The following is a 25,628-nucleotide window of genomic DNA, read 5'->3' as shown; positions in this document are numbered from 1 at the left end:
CACATCTATCACTGCTACTGTGCCTAACAATTCTTAGGTTTTTTTTATTTTTTGAAGATTTTATTTTTAAGTAACCTCTGCACCCATTGTGAGTGGAACTCGAACTCACAACTCTAGGGTCAAGAGTCACAAGCTCTCCTAAGCCAGCCAGGAGCCCCAATGCCTAACAATTCTTCAGAATTCAGTGATCATCCTTGCATATTCACAGCCAGGCAAGTGCAGGTGTATCCTACTGTTACCAGAGATAAGGCAAAACACCACAAAGGTATATAATGTTATACTGCAAAATTTTCACTAAATAAATTCATGGAATGTCTACACCAAATCCAGAAACTACTAAATGCTAAATTATACAGGAAAGAAATCTTTGGTATCTGTGAAGCCTGTACTGTCGTCAGCAGGAATTCAACTTTGAAATACCCACGAACTAAGGATCAAGAAGACAAATCATTAAGACCTCCAACTGTCCCCAGCTTTAGGATGAAGGAGTCAAATCCACCCAGAGAGATTTCCACCAACCTGCTTGATGATGTTCTGTCCTGTGACATTCTGAATGACAGCAGCTGTGGAAGCACTCGGAGCAGAGCTCCCGGGAGAACTTGTGGCTGGCTTGCTCGCGGGGCTGGCCGTGGCAGGGAGACTTGTCATCGTGAGCCCCGTCTGCCCGGGTCCGGGCCGCTGCACAGTGGCCGCCGCGGTCTGGGCTTTGACTGGAACGGTGGCCATTACTGTCTAGTTCAAGTGTGAAGCCAAGAGCTTGATTAGACACCGAGGTGCAGCCCAGCACACCAAGCCGTCTCCAGCCAGCCACCACCCAGGACGTGTCCCTGAGAGTACTTCTACTCTATCAGTGCTAAGGCTCACTAGACTTTTTTTTTTTTTAAAGATTTATTTATTCATTCAGAGAGAGAGAGAGACAGGCAGAGACACAGGCAGAGGGAGAAGCAGGCTCCATGCAGGGAGCCCGACATGGGATGCGATCCCGGGTCTCCAGGATCACGCCCTGGGCTGTAGGCGGCGCCAAACCGCTGCGCCACCAGGGCTGCCCAAGCTCACTAGACTCTTAAGTGCACACTGTAAAGTTCTTGTATCTGTGTGGAGCATCTTAATTTTCAGAAAGCTTTACACTGCACATCCCATTTTATTCCTCCACAATGAGAATAAGCATTATGCCCCTTTCACAGTAAAGGAAACTGAGTCCACAGGAGCTAAGACCCTTCTCTAAAGTTACCCAACTAGTTAGCAGTACAGCTAAGACTCAAGGCACAACAGAAGGAGCCTGAGATTTAGAATCCCATCCCACCTCCATAAAGGTCCTGACGTTACAATGCTGGGTAAGTCACTGAACTTCTCAGAAGTTCTGATTCCCAGCACGTAAAATACAACTTATTAGTCATGCTTACCCGGCTGTGGACATTAACTGGGCTGCTGTGATAAAGAGTAGCAGCAACAATGATCTAAGGCTCCTCGGTCCCTCCACAGCCTGCCACGGGACTCATTAGACCACCTTGTGGTCCTGGTTCACTGTCCCTGTTTACCTGGGGCACGACTTTGGTCTGAGTAGCAGTGGCTGGAACACGAATCTGTGGTCCCGCTGGCATCTGCGGCAGCGTCTGTGCTGGCCCTGCAGACTGCTGAGTCACAGTAGGAAGGCCAGGCTGCGCCACCACCCGCACCTGGGGTAGTCCAGCCGAGCCAGAGTGGCTCACAACGCGGGTGGCGGCCTGAGAGTTTGGTGGAGTCTGGTTGGAAGCCGGGGAAAGCATGGTTCCCAGCTGTGGCATTGTTGGTGAAGACACCAAGAGGACACTATAAGGAAACAAGGAAATGGGCGGGGGTGACAAAAAACAAACTTAAGCCACATACCCAAAAGGCCTTTACTGGAAAAAGAGAAAGCTGGAGAAAAAAATGGAAGAGCTTACCCTGAGCTAGACTTAGCTGGTTCTGAGACAGTAGTAGGACCACTTTTGTTCACAGATGACACGGGGGGAGGGGAGATCGGAGTGGCAGGCAAAGCTGGAGTGGTGGGGGTCACGGGTGTGACTGGGGTGGGGGGCATGCTGGAGTCACTGAGGCTCATCTGGCTCTGCTCGGAGGGGCCGCTGCCGAGGACCTTCAGGGAACTCTCCTTGCTACCGGATTTCTACAGGCAGAAGAGAAATCCGGGTGCAGTTTAACAGAGTCCCCAAGCGATGGCACAGCCCTGCGGTTTCCGATGCACTGAGGTCACAGAAGGCCTAGCTGCCACCAACTCTGACACCAGTAAGGCTCCCAGAGGTCACTTACCACCTTGGATGGGGGCTTGGGTTTTTGCTGAAGGGCTTTTCTGGCTTTAGCTGCAGCTGCTTGTGCTTGGTGAATCCGCTCTGTCAACAAGAGTGGTTAAGGTTCAGCAAGAGTTTAACCTCAGCATAGCAAGGATGAGGGTTCCATGACCTTGCTGGTGGCCTCACCAGTGGGCTAGATAGCTGCCTGTACATCACTCCCATCCTGCCTGAACATCACTGAAAAGCAAAACGAAACTGGGGCAGGGAGTAAGAAGCACCCCTAGTCAACTCAGAGCCTCACACACCGAACTCCTCCTCGCTCCGGTCTCGATGCAGGTAGATCCACAGCTTTCGCCCAATGTCGTATTTCACACACGGGTCTTTTTCATAATGCAGCCGATCCAGTGCCCCACTCACTACTGTGTTCACCTGAGAACCAGACCAAAGGGGAAAAGAGACAAGTCAGATTTGGACACCAGAAAAAAATCGCTGGGTGTAAGTCGCAGCCGACACACACATCCTATCTCAGCCTGGTGGCAGTACTGCCAATGGCTCACTGTGTCTCTTGGCAAAACAAGATTCCTGAGAGACTGAGCGGTCCCCTGCAGGAGCCGGGAACTAAGCAGCTGTAGAAGAAGCTGAAGTGCAGAGTCAAATCTGTGCTCTGCTGACTACAGGTCTTAGATCATCACCAGTCACATTTCTCAGCATCTTCTCCTTTCCTCTTCTTCATTCAGTTGAAAAAAATTATTACACTTTATACTTCCTTGTAAGTTTCCTTAAATCCATCCTGGAACAAAACAGTCACGATCTCTTTTCCATCTTACCTGAGTGCTGGTGACATCTGGTGCGAGGAACTGGGAGTCCTTGAGCAGTTCGCAGATCTCTGCCCGGGTACCTTCCCCGTTAGGCAGCCGGGCCGCAGCGTCTCGAACTGATAGCATCGGGAAATGAGTCCAAGAGTCAAGCAAGGCTGCCAGTGACGAGCACTGTCCCTCTAGCCTGCTCTCATGGGGAGTAGCTTGCTGAATAGGTGTCTCTTTGCTTTAATCAGACTCAGCGTTATCATCTATTATGACAGTAACGGGGCAGGTGTCCTGTATTCTTCACACCTGCAGCTGACACTAAGGTCCATCAGCTCGGGTGGGAAAAACATCTGACTGAAATTTAGTATTTCCTTCAGGTATGAGCAAAGGTAACAAATCTACTGGCAGCGACGTGATCAGAAGTCAAATATTTTCATATCACATCGTAGCTGCTGTGGACAATTTCCCATCACAGTGTCATTTCTACTCATCACTATTTGAAAATTACAGAGATATAAGACCTCCTGCTGGAGGCTGTCATTTCATATCGTAATAAAAAACATGTATTTCTGCATCATAAATTTAACATTCTGATAAATACTTTAATAAAGACTGGTTTTTGTAACCCTACACATTTCATTTTATGAATTTAAAGACAAAATCCTGAGATGGAGTGTACAGGATTCACTACACTACCAAAAAGCTTCATGGCACAAAAAAGGTTAAAAATCTCATCTTAAACAATCAGCCTGGAGAAAGCAAATTCCCAAACAAGCTATTTCACTGGCCTGTGAAAAATTCCTGCATAAAATAAATGTGAGCTCAGACATCAGGGAAAAAACACTGATTCCTGGCATCAGTCTCTGGGGATAGAATCCTCCCTTCGTTTCCCAAATTCTAAGGCCTCCTAAAACTACATTGGACCCTTAGAGCTCTTCCAGGGGGTGAGGGAGAGAGAGCTGGTTGGAGAAAGAAGGGATCCCTGACAAGGGACAGATGACACATACCAAGAGACAGGATGGTGACATAGGCAGGCCGGTCAGAACGCAGCAGGGAGTGCTCCCGAGCCTTGTTGAGTGAGGTCTCTTTGTCAAAAACACCCTTCACAGGCCCTACTACAGACTCGAAGCCATGCATGCGAAAGGTGAACGCCTTATGGGGTTGGCTGTATCTGTAACGCTCCTACCAAGAGAAACCAGAGAAGGCCCTTAAGTCACAATCAGTGGGGTTCTTTCTAATGTTCTCATACAGTAAAGGGTCAGCCTGGAGAGACTAAGACAAGAAAACAGGGTATTCCACTAGGAATACCACAGCCAACCAGAGTGGGAAAAGGATCATCTCGAGCCCTAATCACTAGCAAAGAGACACAGAGAAAAATATAAGTGTATTTTACTGTCTGGAAGAAAAGCCCATCGAAACATTTCACATTCCCTTTCCTCATACCAATTCCACCCCCCAGCAAAGAAGCTCAACCAACAGACTATCTAAGGTTAAGGGTGTGAGTTTCCTCGAAGAATTTGTGGTCAAGGAGACTCAGGCTCAGAGCTTTCTCTGCATGGCCCCACAGATGAAGTGATTTTCACTGGGTGCTAGTGATCTCTTACCTGCTCCTGAAAAACTCGTTTCTCCTCCCCCGTGCTGGGCCGCACCACATAGTCTGTTCTTCTGAAACATAAAGGATTTTGCATCATCACCCTCCATCACCTTTTCTCCAGTACCCAGAACCAGTCCTTTGCACCATGAAAAAAATGTCCCTTCATTAGTACTCTGTTCCTGCAAAGGTCAAAAGTCCACTTTCCAAATCCTACCAAGTAAGTCCTAGATTTCTGAAAATTACTCGAGTCTTAGACATCCAGAAAGTTACTACATAGGTGAGAAAGAGGCTGATATTTTTACGTTTTCAGTACTACTGCTAAATAAACCCCACTGAATGGCAAAAAAAAAAAAAAAAAATTCAGCCTTAGAGGAACAAAGGACTTCAAACTGTAACATGACAAGGATGGTTTTTCTCCTCCCAAGAGAAACGGAGTGCTACACCCCTGTTACGTAAGGCAACGGTCCTGCCACATTCAGCTGGCCCTCTGTGCTGGTGTTCAGGGTCCTAAAGAACCACACCACAGCATCAAAGCAATAAACTAATCTAGAAATAAATTTAGCAAAGGAGGTGAAAGATGTGTGGGTACACTAGAAACTAAGAATTTGACTAAAGAAACTGAAAACACACACAGAGACACAATAAATGAAGATTGCCTATTTCGTGGATTGGAAAAATACTGTTAAAATGTACATATTACTGGGGTGCCTGGGCAGCGTAGTCAGTTAAGCATCTGACTCTTGTTTTGGGCTGGGGTCATGATCTCAGGGTTGTGAGACCGAGCCCTGTGTTGGGGTCTGCACTCAACAGGGAGTCTGCTTGGGACTTTCCCTCCTCTCTGCTGCTCTTCTCTAAATCTTAAAACAAAAAGTCCAATTACCCAAAAATCACCCACCAATTCAGTGTAATCTCTAACAAAAGCCCAATATCATTTTTCACAGAAATAGAAAAAAAAAATCCTAAAATTTATATGGAACCACAAACAACCCCAAACAGCTAATGCCATCTTGCGAAGCATCACACTTGCTGATTTCAGACTTTATTAGAAAATTGTAATAGTCAAAATCGGACAGCACTGGCATAAAAACGGACACATAAGCCAATGAAACAGAATTAAAAATCAAAAATGAACCATCATGTATATGGTCAATCCAAAGGCTCCATATTTGACAATGTAGCCAAGAATACTCAACAGGGAAAGGACAGTCTCTTCAATAAGTGGCATTGGGGAACCTGGATAACCACATGGGAAAGACTGAATTTGGACCTCTATCCTATACTACTCACAAAAATTAACTCAAAATGAATTAGAGACTTAAACCAACACCTAAAACTGTAAAACCCCTAGAAGGAAACACTATGACAGAGGCTCCTAGACATTGGTTTCAGCAACAATTTTTTAGATATGACACAAACACGCAAGCAATGAAAGTAAAAATAAACAAGTGAGACTATTCCAAATAACATCTTCCACACAGCAAAGGAAACAACAAAATGAAAAAGCAACCTACCAAATGAGAGAAAAAGTTGCAAATCATACATCAAAACCACCATGAGATACCACCCTCACACATGTTAGAATAGCTTTTACCAAAAAGATACAAAATAACAAGTGTTAGCAAGGATGCAGGGGAAAGAGAACTGCTGTGCACTGCTGGTAGGAATGCAAACTGCTTCAGCTGCTACTGAAGGTATACGGAGATTCTCCAAAAAATTAGATTGAAAAAAATTAGAACTATCATATGATCCAGCCATCCTACTTCTGGGTGTACTTCTGAAGGAAACGAAATCGCTACCTCGAGAAGACAGGCGCACCTTTGTGTTCATTGCAGCCTTATTTACAACAGCTTCAATACAGAGGCAACCTAACTGCCCATCAATGGATGAACAAAGAAAATGTGGTATGTCATCCATAAGACAGAATATTATGCAGCCATAAAGAAAAGGCGGCAATCCTGCTATTTGCCAACAGTACTGACAGGCCCATTACGCCAAGTGAAAAAAATCAGGCGAGGAAGACAATACAATGACCTCACATACGTGGAATCTAAAAAATGCCAAAGTCACAGAAACGGTGTAGAACGGTAGTTATCAAGGGCTGGTGGGTGGGGGAGATGGGGGGAGGCTGATCAAAGGGTACAAACTTCCAGTCAGAAGATCAGTAAGTTCTGGGGATCTGACGCACAGCATGATGACTACAGTTATCAATACTGTTTCATAAACGGACAGGTTGCTAAGAGAGATCTTAAATGCTCTCACCACAAAAAAAGAGCTGATAATTATGTGACATGATGAACGTAACTAATACTACAGTCATTGGTTCATAATACATACGTGTATCAAATCACCATGCGGGACAACCTCAAACTTACACAACAGCCTATGTCAACCGTATCACAACAATGCTGGGGGCGGGGGTGCACATCAGACTGAAAACGGCCACATGAAATGATGTGATATAAACAGCTCAGGATTAGTGGTCAAGAGGCCTACATTCTAGACCAGGTCCTGTCACTAACCTTCAGCAAGTCACTTAACCTCATGCCTCAATTTCCTCATGGGCAGAATGAGACAGTTCTGAAATGGGAACTGAACAATTCAGGGAAAGGAGTGTGCCCTCCTACAAGGTGGATCACAACCCCCTCAGAGACTCTACTATGCAGTCCTCTCCCCAATTCAGGACACTATGCTCGGAAGCCACTTTTACTGATGGGAGCGTTACCCTTCTCAGGTACTTTATGGCCGGGAAGAATCAGCGGACAACTAGGAACTCTGAAGTTCACTATGGCTCTACCATACTTAAAAATGTCAGCAAAACAAGGAACTACCTTAAACTGTCATTTCATGGATTACCAGCCATCATTAGAGTATTATACTCACACCCGAGGAACAGGTGTTGTGGCATCTGAGCTGTCTTCATTTTCTTGCTGGAAAAGGAAAACATTAACAGGTAAATAAATTTTGGCTTTAAAGTTAAGGACTCCAGAAGCCCAGCAAGAAAGATCTGGTTATTTCTTAAAAACTGTACCTTACAGAAAGCCTGGTCTTTGGTTTCTAGCCACAGCTGGAAGAGTGCAGCTAATTCCTTTTCATTATCTTGAGACTGACCTATCAGAAAAACAAAAAGGCAAATAACAATAATGGAGATAAAAAAACAATCTAAGATGTTACTGAAAATCTCACCTTCTCCTTACTTGCTGCCATCAGGACCTACAGGGCAATGGTTCTTTGCACTTACTATCCCGTCAGCCTGTACGGCCTTGACCGGCATCTGGATGTTCCCTAAGCAAATCACTCATTCCCTAGGTATTCGCGGAGTAGCCACCATGTGCCAAGCACTGCACGCTAGGCAGGGTTACGCAGGGACTCAGTCTCTGTTCTCACGGAATTTACAGTCAGGTGAGAAAAGAATACACATTAATAAAATCTCAAAGGAGTAGGGGTCACAAAGGGTATCACAGAAGCATACCCTAGGACGTTATCCTATGCTTGGGGGGTGGGGGGGGGCCAGAAAAGGCTTCCTCTTGTTAGTGGGGCAATACAGGCACTGTACCAACTGGCACAGCAGTGGTGGCCCCCAGGCAGGAGAAAGGCTTGACCCCCTTGACCTGCTTACAGAGATGAGCACCCCCCTCTGCGGCCCCCTCCCCATTAGTTTGTTCTGGCTCCTGCGGCATCTTCCATCACATGACGGTCCCTACCTGTGTCTCCTGCCCAGACCAGAAGCCACAGACCCTACCAATACTCAGGTCTGCATAGAGGGAGAATGCAGCCCCCCAGGGCTTACCCTTTTCAAAAGCAGCTGCGACGGCACTTCGGGACCCTCCTACCTGCTCCCACTAGTCAGGCACGTTACCACCATCCCCAGAAAGAGCTGAACTTTCTTATCCTGGAAGCTTCCTATTCCTGCTCTGCCTTCTAGAAATGCTCCTTCATCATCAGTTTCCCTACAGCCTAATCCTCTTCTCCCATCACTCCTTCCACATCCTCGGTCGGTGTGAAGCCCGCTTCTCCACAGCCCTACCTTGGGATGCGCTGGCTACCTATTCTCTCACAGCCACATCCTTCAGCGTGGAGCTCCCCTTTGCATCCCATCACTGATACCATACTATTTCTCCCCAGCTCTTCTGAAAATCAAAGTAAAACAAAAGCCTGGTCCCTAAGGCTCTTACCATCATCGATCCACCTGTTCCACCCTGTCCCCTGCTTCTCGCAGCTACTTACCTAGTCACTCCTCACGGAGCACTGGCCCACCTGGCCCCTCACCATCCACTTCCTGCCACCACACTGGGCAACTGGTGTGTCATATACAGTACAGCCAGCGTCCAAACCTCTTGGTTCTGTCCTCACGACGTCCTCCCTCCTCTCTACCCCAGCCCCACTCCCGCAACCACCTCTGGACACTGCCATTACGTAACCCATCCTCAACATGCCTAATCCACTGTTCCTCAACCCTGACTACGCACACATAATAATCACCTGGGAACTTTTAAATCACCTGGGAACTTTTAAAAACACTGAGGGTCCAGTCCCACCCAAGCCATCAACCAAAACCTCTGTGGGTAAAACCCAGGCATCAGTGTTTTTAGTTCCCCAACTGCCTGCAAGACACAGAGCTGAGCCTCGGCATAACCCCCACCTTCTGCTCCCTGACCACCACCAGCCAGGCTTCTTGCTTGCTCAACTTCTCCCACCAACACATCCCTCTGACTCAAGAGGACTGAGAGTCCATGGGCGCCTGCACTTCTCCAAGGCCTGCCCCTTCCATCACACTTCGCTCTCTCCTGGGTTCAGGGAGTGCCCATCCCTTCAGTGGCACTAATACCTCCTACTTCTGCTGCTGCCCCTGCAGCTCCACTCAAATTCTAAGCTGTCCACGTTCTCCAAGCTTTAACTCAAGACAGCTGAGGGCTGACAAAGAGGAAACACACCAAAAGGCCAAGAATACCTCTATAAAGGGCCACAGAGCAGCCTCCGCTGGGCCTCGACACCAGCCGGCCATCTAACGTGATCTCTGGTCAGGCTAGTCTCCCACTGTAAGGGCTGTAAGGACTACGTCCCCACCCTCTCAACCTCCCTTCCCTCTCACAACTGCACCTCTCTCGCCTCCGATTTTTTACAGAAAAGGCATCAGACCAAACCCCCTCAACACACTCAACAGCCCAGCGCTGGGCGCCCACCACTTCCTCCTATAGTAAGAACTGCGCTGTCTCCTGCTAACCAAGGCCAATCCCTTCCCCTTTCCTCAGGGTTATTTATGGTGAATTTTCCTTTCTCTCCATTATTTCCAATCTTCTTATCACTGTACTCTTAACATCAACATTTAAACTCACTCAGTTTCTCTCAATGAAGAAAAAGAAAATGCCTCTCTTGGCCACTATCATCCTATCCCCTGCTAAACCTCTAAAAAGATGTGTTTAGATTTATGGTCTCTTTACCCAGAGGTGTGAAGGTAAATGTTTAACTGACCACAGGAAAGCAGGACCTGACTGGGAGCATCTGCAGATTTCCAAGGGATACAGTATGGCAAGGGATCAGCAAAATGGCCACAAGCTTAAAATCCTTATTATCTGGTCCGACAAGCTCTGCCAGCCCGGGGGGAGGTCCCCCTCCAGGCTGACTCCGAGCCAGCAGCCTGGCACAGTCAGCGATCACGGGTCACCTTCAGCTAGCCACTGCCCCTGATGCCCACCCTGGTGAGGAGTCACTCTTTTAAGAAGTTCACCATTTCTTCCATGTCCTCAAATCCACGGCTTCACCTCACTGGACCTTTCAGGAACAAACAAGGCTAACAACCGCTCCCCACTTCCTGACTGTGTCCTTCCCTGGCTTCCAAGATTCCATGACTATTTCATGGTTTCCTCCCAAGCCTGTAGCCACCTCTGCATACGCTCTCCTGCTCAGCCTGCTCGGCCTCTGAGCTTCTCAAGGCTTAGTCAAGGCCCTCATTTCCCCTCATGTCATGCTTCCTCCCTATGCCTTTGGCTGCCATTACTGTAGACATGCCAACAAACTCTCTGCCTTGACTCTCCCATCTGGATTCTAAACCCACACACCCTACTGCCTACTCAACGTCGACACTTAAATACCTCGAAGGCAGCTCACGCTCAGCATGCCCAAAACTAAACTCAAGGTCTCCGCCCTCACCCGAGGAGAGACATCCTCCACAGGTGCCACCACAATGAATGGCATCTTCACCACGAGGTGCAAATCTAACACAAGTGATGCTTGACGGCACCCTCCCTTCACTCCCCACAGCCAGTCATAACCAAGTCCTACGGTTATGGACTTTATCAAACTTGTCCATTCTCGCTCCATAGGTCCTGAGTATCCTCATCTCTAAGTGGGCTTATGTGATCTTTTCGAATCGAATGTTCTCTGGCCCTGCTGACCCACACTGCTTGCTCCACATGGAGTGATCTTCCCCTCAGCCTCCCGAGCTCCTTCCTAGGCTCCGTTAACATCTCTGCTAAAACGTTCCTCAGGAAGGTCCTCCCGACTCTGCAGAATATACCAACACCTCATCATAAACTTCCATCCTTTCTGGTACTTTCCTTTTACAGAACGTGTATGTTTGTTACTTCACCTGAATGTTTGTTCATTATATACTCTAGCACCTAACGTGATGCCTGACCCCTAAATGCTAAATATGCTTTATAAGGAATAAATGAACCTACTGCATTCACAACCTTCTGTCCATCTCTCTCTTCACAGATCACTCAAGGGAGTAAAGAGAAAGGTTAGTGAATTTCAGTAGGAAATCAAGATGGCATTTTCCTCTTATCACCATCATCGGTTAATAGTCACCGAGTTACGTCAGGTATATAACACTACAACTTAGTGAGAGGAACTTTGTAAATTTAAAACAAAAATAAGAATCTTGCTTCTTGGAAACAGCACATTCAGTGCCGTCTGACATCTTGTTGCACGTTATCCTTAACAGAAATCCCATTGTTAGGAAAGAAAATAATTATACTATGAAACATTAATCTAAAAGCTTACGCACGATTAACATAACTCTGGGTGCCACTGTAAAGTACCCCCCCAGACTGCAATCCAATCCGCACCACAGGGCATCATCATAGGAAGGCCATCCCACCCCAGCTCGGGAGAGCCAAAATCCAGGGGAGGGATCGATTCTGAGATACCAAAAGAGTCACAAAGGACTTCTTTTTACTGAACAAAATAAGGCATAATATTGTTTTCAACATCCTACTGGACTGTAAGGACTAAAAGGCAAAGGCAGCTGAGCAGGGGAAGTGAGACAATGAGAAACACTGCAACATGTGGGCAGAATGAATTACTCACCGAGCAATTTCCACTGCTGGGTTTTCTCTTTGAATTCAACAAACGGAGAGAAACTGGAAGGTACAGCTGCAAGACATGGACCACATGAACAAGTCACACAGGTCAGAGAGAGTGCAAAACTCAGAGTAACTGCTATCCCTAAGCTCTGAGAGAACTTGTGAATGTTTCATAGTGGATGAGGACAGCAGAGGCCCTCCCCACCCAAGGCACAGCGTTAGGCAAAACCATAATGGATTTAACCAAGAATGCTGCAGTTTACAAGGAGAATGAATCAAAGGGGGAAAACACTTGACCCTAAGGAAAAAAGTACCTTACCACGACTTTCCCCAGCAAGATACTGCAGGGCTGGTAACACCAACTCTGCCCAGTTGGGCGCCGCAGAGAACCAGCTGTTAAGGGAGCTGGCTGGAGAGGACTGCCAATCCAAAACCCGTTCCTCCAGCTAAGGGAAAATAAAGCCAGAACCCAGTTAGAGCTCTGTTCCACACCAGCAATGCCGCGGCCATGCCACAGCATAGTCACAAAGTAAGTTAGCTGCAGAGCTTTGGAAGGGACCCAGAATTCTTCTCCAACTATAGATTGTTAAAAAGTTTTCTACAATTTGAAAATTGACGTACATCTGAGTTTTCCAAAACTCTTACCATAGGAAGACTAGCCTGCCCCTCTAGCAGCAAGATCTCTAATAGAAGGGAGAAGAAACTGGAAGATATTTCATTGATTCCAAGGCAAGGCTTGAGGTCTTCAAGAGGCCTAATGAAGGAAAAAATATGTAAGAACTATCAAAAAGATGGTTTAACACATCCCCAGATGGTTTAGGCCCTCTAAAACTTCTAACAGTCACATGAAAATTCAATAAAGGACCACACTATACACATTCCCTAACAGGTGCCCTGGGACTCTGGTCTTGCAGGTTCAACACCCAGGGGTTCATTCCAAGCACCAGTGCTGGGCACACCACAGGTTAACCGTTCACCCTCAAGCAGGAGACTCTGTTGCTCACTTACTCCTCCTTGATAGCAGGTATAGCCAGCGGAGAAGGGGCCTGAGAGAGAGGTGGGATCCCGTCGGCACTGCTTAATGGTTCGGCCAAATCCTCTGCCTCTGATTTGATCAGTTTTATTTTTTTCTTCTTTTTCTCCTCTTTTTCCTTAACCTTTTTTTTAAGGACAGCCAAGTCATACAGAGCTAGGAAGAAAAGACACACAAATCACAGAACTACATTTTCTATCAGGAAGTGAGGGTCTTATCTGCATATTATTTTCCTAACACCCACCAGTAGAAGAGGAGTCTTAAGTCATAAAACATTTAGTTATTTTTTGCTTTGTTTTTACCAGACCCACTGAGAGATCTTACAGATTAATTTTAACACCTATTAAAGAGTCAAAGATCTGCTGTACTGATTTTATATTCATTTTGCACCTATAAATCCCCAAGAAGCAATAAGAAAACACAGGTTATCAGCAGGAAGGAAGCTGTGGTCTCATTTATTTACAGGCCCATATAACGTTAATACCACAGTCAGATGACATCTACCTACAGCGGACATCATTTACCTGCTAGAGAGCCCTTCCTGCCAGCGTTTACTCGAGTCATGATGTCATTGAGAGTCAGGTCCCCTGTCAAAAGGTCCGGATGATCCTGGATGTGATATTCAGAGATTGTTACAGAGGCCCCAAAAGGAAGCTAAAACTGATTTTGCCAATTTACGTAGATACAGTCAGGCATTGAATGCACTTGAGGAACTCAGGTGAATTGAAAATATATGGAGATAAAAAACTACTGCCCTTCATAAAGAGGCATAGAACCCACTTCCAAACCTTCTATCGTATGGTAGACAGAAAGTTTATAAAGCTCTTGCGCATTCCTGATCTTTTGTGCTCTTCAAACAGTCTTGTTAAGTATCACTATACTTTACAGTCTGAAAATGGGGTTCAGAGGAGGTCAGGGATTTGCTGATTTCCAATGCAAGACTCTTCCCATCTCCCCATCTGGCCTTAGATGGACTGACCTTTCTTCCTCTCCTATGCTCTCTGGCTTGGCTGCATTGCATCACCTTGATTGGTGACGTAACAAAGAGTAAAAAGTGGGAAGCGCACGAGATTGGAGTCCTGACCTCCTAGCTGTGGTGCCGAGAACAAGCTCCTTAACTTCTCTGAATGCAAAATGGATATAAGGATCCATGGACCAGTCTTGCTATAAAGATTAAATCAGGTGCTATGTAAAACATTTGTCTTCCTCTCACATCTTTGGTGTTAACTAGCCCTACGGTTGCTCCTGCCCCCTAACAGCGATAGAAAAGGAAGCATAAATGATACGGTGACTCCCTTCATCTCCCGATAGCCAATCCAAAGACACTGAACTTAAAACCACTAATGAGCCACCCCAGCCAATCTTACTGGTTGGTGTTTCCGCTTCTCATGGTGCTTCTTTAACATTATCTTCAGGTCACTGTCCCCCAGTTCTATTTTATCTGAGAGAAAATGAACCAAACCACATGGACGAGGTCATTCACTAACAGTGCTCAAATTCAAGTCTTTCTGGTTACTCATGACACTCAAAAGTAACATGTTTCTGAGTTTCCCTTCTGACTCCCATGTACCACAAGCACGCACAATCTTGAAACCGTCACAGGATCAATGCTTCAGCTTCTGTCTACACCAGTAAATAACAATGACCTCAGTTATATAGCTGCTCCCAAAAAACCTCAAAAGTATTTTTTTTTAAAGATTTTATTTAAAAAAAAAAAAAAGGATTTTATTTATTCGTGAGAGACACTGAGAGAGAGAGAGGCAGAGACACAAGCAGAGGGAGAAACAGGCTCCATACAGGGAGCCTGATGTGGGACTCGATCCCGGGACTCCAGGATCACACCCTGGACCAAAGGTAGCGCTAAACCGCTGAGTCACCCAGGGATCCCCACCTCAAAAGTTCTTAATGTTCTTCTTTGATCTCTATGCTATTCCTATCCAATTAAAAGTTCTTCTCTAATTTCACAGACCTTCTAAAAAATTATTATGGTTCTGATTATCTCTCTTGTTCTATTATTGAACTGTCCCTATGTATTGCTATTTTATCAATCTACTTTCTTTAGCCCAAAATACCACCTGAGCAGCTCCTAAGGAAAAGTTTCAAAACAAAGGAAGGAAGGAATGAAGGCCTAGCTACTTGTACAAAAGTGGAAGTGTACAGAAACTTCACCCCATCTCCTACTTCTAGGGAACAGTGCTCCAATTCCCTGGCAGGTAAGAATCCAGTGCCCACCTCCCTCTAAGGGAGCTCTCAGATCTATGTCCTGATCTCCCAAAACGTCCACAACATCACTCAATTCTCACCTGCAGTTTTCATATCCGTAGTTGAAAGCGTGGGCACCACCCTCAGGGGCACCGCAGGGCTAGGAGAACGCGCTGGAGAGCTCGGAAGCCATGAGCTGAGATCTTCAAAAGAAAATTTTTCTTGTAAATCCAACGTGGCTGTGGACTCCAATAGGGGAGATTGGGTAAGTGGCCATTTGGGTTCAACAAGGTTAAGCCAACAACATGGAGGCCAGGGTTCCACCATTCCTTTCTGACCCTTCTCCAGACGAACTGGAGCACACTTAGGTCATTTAAACGGCTCTTCCAGGAAGAGAGACTTCAACAGAGTGATGGGGTCGCATTGCAGCAGGCCAACAGTCACTACTACTCTCCTGTAAGGGGAAAAGCAGTTCTCTCAAGTGGCACAATAGGACCAGAAGGCCTACTGTGGAGAGCCCTGCCATGCAGGGAGTCAACTCAACTAAACTCATTTGCCACTTAGGCATCAAGGGTAAAAAAGGTATACAGTCACACCCCACCTAACGGGAACATCTCAGAGCCCAAAGACTGTGGAGTTCTGAGTCCCATTATCCACCCCCCAAGAGAGACAACTGGGATGACTTCTTTCCTGGGAGATAAATGGCTACCACTGGCTCCAACTGAACAACAAGCTGCCTGGCACCCCACGTGCCCACAGACACTCACCCTCCTCATCAGATGACAGGTCTGTGTCACCACACTCCTCCTTCACTTCCCTCAAGACCTTCAAGTAGCGCTGCTGGGTCCGCCACTCCCGCTCCTCAGGTGTGCGGGATGGCGAAGGGCGCTTCTGGCGGAAGGGCAGGGCTGGGCCACTTCGTCGGGCCATCTCCAGTAGGTCCTAGTAAGAGATCAGATGAGGATACACACTGTCATCCAAAGCTTGCTCTGGTGCATTCCCCAAGTCTACGTTTTCTTCTCTTCACTGTTTAACAAGCTCAATCCTCTCCCTTTAGATCACCAGAGATGCACATGTGAAAACGTGTCCAAATAGAGTCTCTATTGGTTACCACATGGCAAAACATCTTAAATCTGATTAGCAAACTGCTCCCTCAAGAATGAATACTTATCATACTGGACACCCAACTACTTCCACAGCCAAGCTTAAAATCCACTTAAAACCACAACAATCATGCCTCAAAGATTACCACACTGGGACAGATCTCAGGGCCGTGAAGCCTGGTGCACTATTCATCCATCAGGGTATGTGGAGGCCTGTGTGCTCTCATACATCAATTGCAGAGCCACCTGCTTCTCCTTAACAACCCATGATGGGGTCTCAAAGACCCCATTTGTTTACCTTGCTAAATACTGAAACTACGGTATTTCATCGGTTTTAAGAGACATCTTTCTCACATTTTCTCATCTCTGAAATCAGGTTACATCTTCCAATAAATAGGAAAGGATGATACAGCCTAACTGCGTCATGGCTTAACTGATAACATTTTCTTCCTAGTGCTACCTTTTGTATTTGGTACCTGAACCACTTCTTGATGTCATGAGATCTGTGAGTTCACTGTCCATGTCTCATATCCAGTTCCCAGCATTACTTACACTCCGGGAAGCCAGGATCTGCTTCAGCAGCCTATGGAAATACTGCTGCTGGGAGGTGAGGTAGCGCTTGTACTGGGATTTGAAGCACAGCTGCCGGTACTTGACGACTTCTGGGTTAAAGTGTCCATCTTAAAAGAACAGAGGCACTTTGTGTGTGTGTGTGTGTATGTATATACATATATATATATAACACATACATACATATACGTTCACAGGCCAACAAATATTTAATATGTACTTAAAATCTGGTATTAAACTGGAATATAGTACAGAAGAAAAAAAGAACAGTCTACGTGAATGTGGAGCCAACAATCCAATGGAGACAAAAGATAAACAGGTAAACAGACACTTTTTCTTAAGTACTATATGAAATAAAAAAAAAAAAAAAAGTACTACATGAAATCAATTTGAAACAACCGTAGAAAGGAGGGGTATATTCAGAAAAGGGATCTCTAAAGAGTAACACAAAATGAAGCCTGATTAAAGCAATTGTGGCAAAACATTAACAAAATATTGGTAGAAGTTATACAGATGTTTGTTATACTATTTACCAACTTTTCCTATGTTTAAAAATTTTCAAAACAAGGGGTGCCTGGGTGGCTCAGTGGTTCAGTGTCTGCCTTTGGCTTAGGGCATGATCCCAGGGTCCAGGGATCGAGTTCCCCATCGAGCTCCCCACAGGGAGCCTGCTTCTCCCTCTGCCTGTGTCTCTGCCTCTCTCTGTCCCTCATGAACAGATAAATAAAATCTGTAAAAAAAAAATTTTTTTTTCAAAACAAACAATGGGGAGGAAAATCAATGGGAATTTAAAAATAAGAAGTAAAAATGGGGAGAAGGCAGTAGAAACAGCCTGTGGCTAAGGCAGGATCTGAAGCAAGAACTCTGCATGTCCCAAACCTTGAGGAAATGTCTGTACGACTGACGCAGAGTGGGCTGGAGCTGAGGGGAGAGGATGACATCCCAGGAGGCGGGAAGATTCAACCACACAGACACCTACAGGTCACGAGTGGAGCTGGATTCTACCCTAAGTGCAATGGAAATCATTTGAAGAGTTTAAAGCAGGAGAATGATGTGGCGGAGAGCAGAAGAGGATGAAGGAAAACTCTCACAGAGGCTCCAGGTGAGAGGGGATGGCAGCTTCCCTCCACACTCAGAACAGAAGCTCAGGTCCAAAAGACGGCCTGTCAGGCCCCTCAAGATCTGTCCTGGGCTACCTCTGGCCTCATCGTCCACCAGTCCCCAATGTGCTCCCTCTAGCCCAGGCCCACTTGCCTCCATGCTGTTTCCTGAACAGGCTGTGCACCTGTGTTCAGGCGCTTTCTCAAGGCCTTTGCACTTAAAAGTTCCATCTACCTGTGATGCTTCCTACCAATGCCCAGTATTCTCACGGCTTGCTCCCCCTACCCTCATTAAGGCCCTATCCTGGTATCAGCTCGTCAGAGAAGCCTTGGCCAACTACCACACCTACACCAGCTCCCTCCTGTCACTCTAGTCCCATCACCCTCCTCATTTCTCTGAAGTACCAAATGCCCATAAGTATTTGCTTGTTCGTCATCTGTTTTTCCCTATCAGAACGTAAGACCATTACCATATTCTCAGAACCTCGAAGAATGTCTGGCACGTATTAGCTGACTAGTAAGCAAAACAGTGGTTACGTGCACAGAAGTATGCAGACTTGAGATACATTTCTGAGGGAGAAGGGATAAACCAGCTGATAGTTCAGATATCGGGGAAGGATGGGGAGGTCATGCAGAGGTCAACTGAGCATGGTACCCTGATTGCTGGACATGAGCAACTAATATCATCCATCACGAGATAAAAAGGTAAAAGAGAGGTCCTTTTCGGACATATCAGATTTGAGCAGCCAGGCCATAATGAAAACTGAGACAGAAAGACTGAAAAGCTAATTTCAGAAAGCTAAAATGAGGGGTCAAAGTACACCACCCTAGCACTGCCCAAGGTAACTAATAACAGCAAATGCTCATTTAGGACAGTCCCTGACAGTTCCCACTATGTAAGAACCTTGCATATATTAATTCATTTAATCCTGTAACAAGCCCATAAAATGAGGACACTACTAAATCCTCATTTTACGGCTGGAAAAACTGAGGCAGCGAGAAGTTAGTAACTTGTACAAAGTCACAGAACTAGTAAGAGAGGAAAGCAGGTTTGAGCCCAGGTAGTCCAGCTCCAGAGTCCAAGCTCTTACCCACCATGCTATGCTGCCTACTGTAGAGAAACAGGAGCTGCGACAATCAAGAAACGAGCCTAGGGTTCAATGCTGCTGATGCTGTTTGATATATACAAACTGGACTAACGTCTTAGTCTCTATACTTCTTCAAATCATGTTCCTTCAGTCTTTAGCTTCCTCCACTGTTTGAAAGCCATTAAATGCTACATCTCTGCTAAAACATTATTTTGGGGCATAATAAGAATTGTAAAGGCAGGGGCGCCTGGGTGGCTCAGCGGTTTAGCGCCGCCTTCAGCCCAGGGCGTGATCCTGGAGACAAGGGATCAAGTCCCACATCGGGCTCCCTGCGAGGAGCCTGCATCTCCCTCTGCCTGTGTCTCTGCCTCTCTGTCTCCCTCTCTGTGTCTCTCATGAATAAATAAATAAAATTTTTTACAAAATTTAAAAAGTAAAACGTTATTTTGGATATATTAAGAAAAATATTATTGGAATTAATAATTACAACAAAGAATCTTAAAATTAACTGCTGTTACAATTCTTTTTTTTGTTAAAGATTTTATTTATTTGAGAGAAAGAGAGCACACGCACACAAGGTTGGGGTAGGAGGGGCAGGCTCCCCTCTGAGTAGACAGCTGACACCAGGCTCTATCCCAGGACCCTGGGATCATGACCTGAGCCAAAGGGAGACACTTAACCGACTGAGCCACCCAGGCGCCCCTGCCTTTACAATTCTTATTATGGCTACTGGAAAATTTTAATTTGAACACACAACTCATGTAATTTTTTTAAGGATTTATTTTAGTGTGTGTGTGTGTGTGTGTGTGTGTGTGTGTATGGGGTAGAGTGAGGGAGAGAAGCAGATTCCCTGCTGAGGAGGGAGCCTCACACAGAGCTTAGTCTCACAGCCCTGAGATCACCTGAGCCAAAAAAACAAGAGTCCGACGCTTCATCAACTGAGCCACCCAGGAGCCCCAGCCCATGTAATATTTCTACTGGCCTGCACTGGGCTAGGTAACGGTGAGAAAAGAAGAGAGTAGTACCAGATGAAGTTGGGTAAGTGGGCAGGGGCCAGGTCACATACAGCCTCATAGGCAATGAATTTTATTTCAAATGACAGCAACTGTAAAATATTCTGAAAAGTGAGGTTTTAAGAAACTCGCTCTGGTAGCTATGTGGAGGTGGCTACTAAAGCAGCCCGGGCAAGAATCATCAGTGAAGAGATGACGACTGAAAGCAGGCAAGTACAGACGTAAGAACAGAGCCTCAACAGCGGTAACACAGACAGGAACAATGAGTGGAAGAGGGGTTAGCAAAGGAAGTAGGGGCGGGGAGAGGGGAGGGTGTCAAAGACAGAGGAGGAAACACAGGCCAGGGAAGAGTCACTGACACAAAGTGGGGGAAAGTCTCAAGATGAAGAAAGTGGTAAAGACAGTAGATATTGGGACCTATGGGAGCACCTGACTGCCTCAGTCAGTAGAACATGCAACTATTGATCTTGGGGTCATGGGTTCAAGTCCCATGTTGGGTGCAGAGCTCATTAAAGATAAAGATAATAAAATTAAAAGGAAAAAAGAACTGTACATGCTGTGCAAATACCAAGTAAAGAACTAAAAACCATCTACTGGGCGGGGGGCGGGGGGGGGGGAGGCGCCTGGATGGCTCACTCAGTTGGTTAAACATCCAACTCTTGATTTCAGCTCAGGTCATGATCTCAGGGTCGTGGGACCAAGTCCCCAGACAGGCTCCACACTCAGTGGGGAGTCGGCTTGGGATTCTTCCTCTCTCTCAGCTCTCATACTGTGTGCTCTCATACTCTCTCTTGCTCTCAAATAAATCTTTTTTTAAAAAAATAAAAATAAATAAAAAGCATAGGCTGGTTTGGAAATTACATGGTCACAAAAGAGACATGGAAAATGCTCACTGAAATAACTGGTGAAATATGTATACGGACTATATATCAGATAACAGACTGTCAATGTTACATTTTATATTTATATACAAAATTTAAATACAGAAAAATTCTGTATTTCTGAATTTGACCATGTGTTCTTATTCTTTAGAGATAAATGCTGAAAAATTTAGGGGTGCAACATCTCCAACACTCTCAACTGGTTCAGCAAAAAATGACAGCAATAACATGTACAGAAATAAAGAGGGTAAATGTGGCAAAACGTTAACAGTTGGTGAGTCTGGTGAAGAGTACAGCTGACCCTTGAACAACATGAGTTCAAACTGTGTGGGTCAACTTACACTTGAATTTTTTACAGTCCACACTGTAAATGTATCATCCTTCTGATTTTAATAGCATTTTTTACTTTAAAAATACAATATGTAATGCTCATGACATATAAAGTATGTGTTAATCAACCGTTATAGCTAAGACTTCCAGTCAATACTAGGCTATTAAGTTTTGGAGGAGTCAAAAGTTTCACATGGATTTGTGACCAAGCAGGAAGCAGGCACCCTTCACCCCTGCACTGCTCAAGGGTCAACTGTATATAGGTGTCCATGATAAAGTCTTATGACTTTTCTGTATGTAGCTCAGATTTCAAAGTAACAAAGTCGAGGGAGACAAGAGGTCAGGGTGGCATTGGAGCGCTCCCTGTGAGATAATCAAAGAGCCACCAGGGAACAGGGGCAGAATGAATAAAAGGGACAAGTATGCAGGTCTTTCAATAAGCCTGGAGATAAAAAGGCAAATGACAGAGGACAACAGAGGAGACATATGGTCAAGAACTTTTTTTTTTTTAGTGTGAGACCCCTGAAGGGGGTCTTTGTTCTGAAGAACAAGTGGAGTGAGGAATAATCTAGAGTGAATACACAGGACGGAAGGGATGGTTCACTGAGGAAAACGGTTCCAGAGGAGGTGAAGGATAAAGGATCAAGAGCAGAGGTTAATCTTAAACAGAAGACAAAACTCCTTCTTCCTCTGAGACATGTGAAGTAGGTCAGACTGGAATGAATACAATGAGCTGGGGTGCCAACTGGAAACAAGAAGCGGGAAGTTTATGACAGAAGATAAAGGTATGAAGCAGGAAGCAAGAATTTGATTAGCATGTGGAACTTAAGGTAAATACTTAAAACAGAATCAGAAAAGATAACCAGGGACGCCTGCGTGGCTCAGTGGTTCAGCGTCTGCCTTTGGCCCAGGGTGTGATCCTGGGGTCCAGGGATCGAGTCCCACATCAGGCTCCCTGCATGGAACCTGCTTCTCCCTCTGCTTTTGTCTCTGCCCCCTCCCCCTCTCTGTGTGTCTCGTGAATATATAAATCTTAAAAAAAAGAAAGGATAACCAAAGGTTATCAGAAAGCAGACTGATAACCATGGTAATGCACCTGTCTGCAGCAACACTAGAACTGAAATAAGACTGCCAAATGCTGACAGAGTGAAACCCGCAGGAATCCTTCTTTGACATTCCTTGTTTGCATCTTCACATCACCATCATACTGTGTCAGAGAGAAACAGGCCAGCACGACAGACAGTGCAAACAGTACACAAGGTCCCTGACATAACCCCTCTAAATCCAGGCAAGCTCTATTGGAAAAGATGGTTTATGCCCACCTGAGGCCCCTGGCTGCAGGGAAGTAAACCTTTGCCAACGACAGAGAATTCCTCTTTAAACCAGTAACTCACCAAAGGAGGGAATGCTAGTTTTAAATGAGCTGAGATAATAAAGTTTTGCAATGATAAGCCTGTCCACTCCAGGCTTTTGTAGCTATCATGGTATCCAGTTTAACAAAACTCAAGGAGATGCACTCTACTTTCAGAGCCTCCTGCCAAGGCAAAGTCACTCCAGAAAGGGGAGAAGAGGCTTCCTCTGATCCTCTCAACTGAACAGAGAGGAAATCTGTGGCTTAATAGTGGCCCCAAACCATTCTGCAGTCTCCAATGTAGTAACTGATTCAGGGCAAGGATAGTAATGGATGTTAAACCACTGAGCAAAACCAAGGCTTTTGGGAAAGAAAACTATCACATGGTCCCAAATATCATCCTACATTTTTCCTTAATTATGAAGGTAAAAAGGTACTGTTACAATCAGTATGCCCGGCAGACACCACTTAACCAAGTGATCAAACACATCATCAACACTGGAAACAACGACATTGCATACCTCCTAAGGTAATGGTGGGAAAGAAGTAACACGTCCATCTAGTTTTCTTGGCAAAATGTTTGACCCAAATCTGATGATGAGGAAACAAGAACAATTCCCCAGAAAGCGAGATATTTTACAAGTGTCCTGGGCTCTTCAAAAGTATCAGTGTGTTTTGTATGGAACCACAGAAGATCCCAAACAGCCAAGGCAATCTTGGGAAAGTAAAACAAAGCTGGAGAGTCCATGTTCCTTTATTTAAAACTACACCATAAAGCTACAGCAATCACAACACAACGGTAGTAGCACAAAGAGACACACAGATCAATGAAACAAAATAGAGTCCAGAAATAAACCTACACTTTTAATACACTCAATTAATTTACAACAAAGGAGACAAGCACATACAATAAGGAAAAAAGTCTCTTCAATAACTGGTGCTGGGAAAACTGGACCACTTTCTTACATCAGACACAAAAACTCAAAATGGATTAAACACTTAAATGTAAGGCTGAAAATCATAGAATTCCTAGAAGAAATCACAGACGTAAACCCTTGGGACATCAATATAGGTAATAAAGCATTATTTTTTTTGGCTCTCTCCTCAAACAAAGGCAACAAAAACCAAAACCAAATGGAATTACATCAAACTAGAGAACCAAGGAAAGCAAAGGAAACCATCAACAAAACAAAAAGGCAACCTGTTGAACAGGAGAAAACATCTGCAAATGATATATCCAATGAGGAGTTATTATCTAAATTATATAAAGAACTCCAACTCAACACCAAAAAATTCCTAATAATCCAATCAAAAATGGGCAAAGGATATGGTTTCATGTGACCAACAGACACATGAAAAGATGCTCATCACCAATGAAATGCCAATCAAAGCCACAAGATATCACCTTAACCTATGAGAATGGTTATCACCAAAAAGACAAGATAAAGTAAGTATTGATGAGGATGTGGAGAAAATGGAACCCTCGTGCACTGTTGGCGGGATAAGAAATGTAGCAGCTCTGGAAAACAGTATGGAGTTCCTTAAAATATTAAAAACAGAGTTACTATAGCAATCCCACTTCTAGGTATTTATCTGAAGAAACCAAATACACTAATTCAAAAACCACATATATGCATCCCTATGTATTATGTATTATTATGTACACAAGTCAAGCCATGGAGCAACTAAGCATCCATCAATAGATGAATGGATGAAAAGGGATATATACATAAACTATTTATCCATATAAATAGTTAGAGGATATGCTTACTCTTCCACAGAGTTAACATGGAAGAACTTGTACGGTTACGGATAGTAGCTAAATGTATCATGGTGATCATGGTGATCACTTGAGAATATACCTGAGAATCAGGATGTACACCTGAAGATAATATGATATTGCATGTCAACTACACTTAAATTTTAAAAAAAGTCATTGTTTTTGAAAGACAAAAGAAAAAAAGGCAGAGGTTCAGGAAGCCAAGAGATGTGTAACCCAAACACAATGCATGAACCTTGAATAGATCCTAAATTCAAAAGGAAAAAATAAAAGAGCCACTATAAACAAGATTTAGGGAAGACGTGAGAATATTTGAATATGAGCTCTCCTATGATATTTGATCATTATAAAATTTCTTGGGTGTGATAGTAAGACGTGATGATATAGTAGAATGTCCTTGTTAGGAGATACATACATACTGAAGTGCTTGGCAGTAAAGTATCATGTTTTCTGCAGGAAAAAAAAGTATATGTGTGACATACAAATACACATATACACATACATATGTACGTGTGATAAAGCAAACGGTAAACAACTATTTTGAAAAATTTTTAAAGACTAGTCATAAAGAGTGCTTATACGACGCTAGTAATGCTTTATTTCTTGATCTGGGTGGTGGTTACACAGTTAAGTTCATTTTACAATAAATCAATGTATTTCTTGTGTAAGTTAAAATTTTTTATTAAAAAAAAAAAACAAAACAGTCTAGGCAATCTAGGCAAAGGGTCCCACATGGTCTGAGTATCAATCAGTACATGAAAATAAATACAATATACGAAGAAAGAAGCATTCACATAAGTGAACACGCTCTTACTCTTCCACTGCTCTCAAAGACAGAATGCCAAGCTACGTACCTCGGAAAAGTTTCTGGGCAATGTGCAGAGGGTTCCCAAAGCGGAAGTTCTCCCCACTGAACAGGGCTAGGATGAGCTGATTTTGCTGCTCAAAACTGTCTTCAGGAAAGTGAGGCAGAAACTGCTGGAGGTGTTCACGTTGAGAGTCACTTAATACTTCTTGCCATGTTGAGAGGCTGACTACATCAAAGAATATCTCAGGCTAGGACAATCAGGAAAAGCAAGAGAAAAATAAACAACAGAAAAGCAAGCTTTAAATTTTTCTGTGAGTGGCAAAATATACACAACATAAAGTTTACCATTTATCCATTTTTAACTGTTCAGTTCAGTGGTATTAAGTACATTCGCACTA

At 44.6% G+C, this 25,628-nt stretch overlaps 1 protein-coding gene across 4 annotated transcripts in view; it reads right to left on the bottom strand.

Moving 5' to 3' along the window:
* NFRKB (nuclear factor related to kappaB binding protein) overlaps nt 1-25,628 on the bottom strand; it is a 38,899-nt gene that overhangs the window by 7,535 nt on the left and 5,736 nt on the right. For 2 of the 4 annotated variants that reach the window (XM_072729338.1, XM_072729339.1), the window contains exons 4-23: nt 25,277-25,478; nt 16,862-16,989; nt 15,974-16,148; nt 15,308-15,409; nt 14,372-14,445; nt 13,529-13,613; nt 12,980-13,160; nt 12,617-12,725; nt 12,291-12,417; nt 11,976-12,041; nt 7,696-7,775; nt 7,548-7,594; nt 4,678-4,738; nt 4,081-4,255; nt 3,095-3,201; nt 2,573-2,696; nt 2,287-2,366; nt 1,923-2,143; nt 1,539-1,809; nt 520-732 (exon numbers count right to left, since the gene is read on the bottom strand). In XM_072729338.1, the coding sequence (XP_072585439.1) occupies nt 520-732; nt 1,539-1,809; nt 1,923-2,143; nt 2,287-2,366; nt 2,573-2,696; nt 3,095-3,201; nt 4,081-4,255; nt 4,678-4,738; nt 7,548-7,594; nt 7,696-7,775; nt 11,976-12,041; nt 12,291-12,417; nt 12,617-12,725; nt 12,980-13,160; nt 13,529-13,613; nt 14,372-14,445; nt 15,308-15,409; nt 15,974-16,148; nt 16,862-16,989; nt 25,277-25,478 (2,628 nt within the window). Of the gene's footprint in view, nt 1-519; nt 733-1,538; nt 1,810-1,922; nt 2,144-2,286; nt 2,367-2,572; nt 2,697-3,094; nt 3,202-4,080; nt 4,256-4,677; nt 4,739-7,547; nt 7,595-7,695; nt 7,776-11,975; nt 12,042-12,290; nt 12,418-12,616; nt 12,726-12,979; nt 13,161-13,528; nt 13,614-14,371; nt 14,446-15,307; nt 15,446-15,973; nt 16,149-16,861; nt 16,990-25,276; nt 25,479-25,628 lie in introns of all 4 variants that reach the window. The other 2 variants (XM_072729337.1, XM_072729336.1) reach the window with 1 other exon arrangement.

Source organism: Vulpes vulpes, chromosome 12 (genome assembly GCF_048418805.1).
Source record: "Vulpes vulpes isolate BD-2025 chromosome 12, VulVul3, whole genome shotgun sequence".
Lineage (NCBI taxonomy): Eukaryota > Metazoa > Chordata > Mammalia > Carnivora > Canidae > Vulpes > Vulpes vulpes.
Note: the sequence above shows the minus strand (reverse complement) of the source record. Positions and strands in the feature narration are given on the sequence as shown.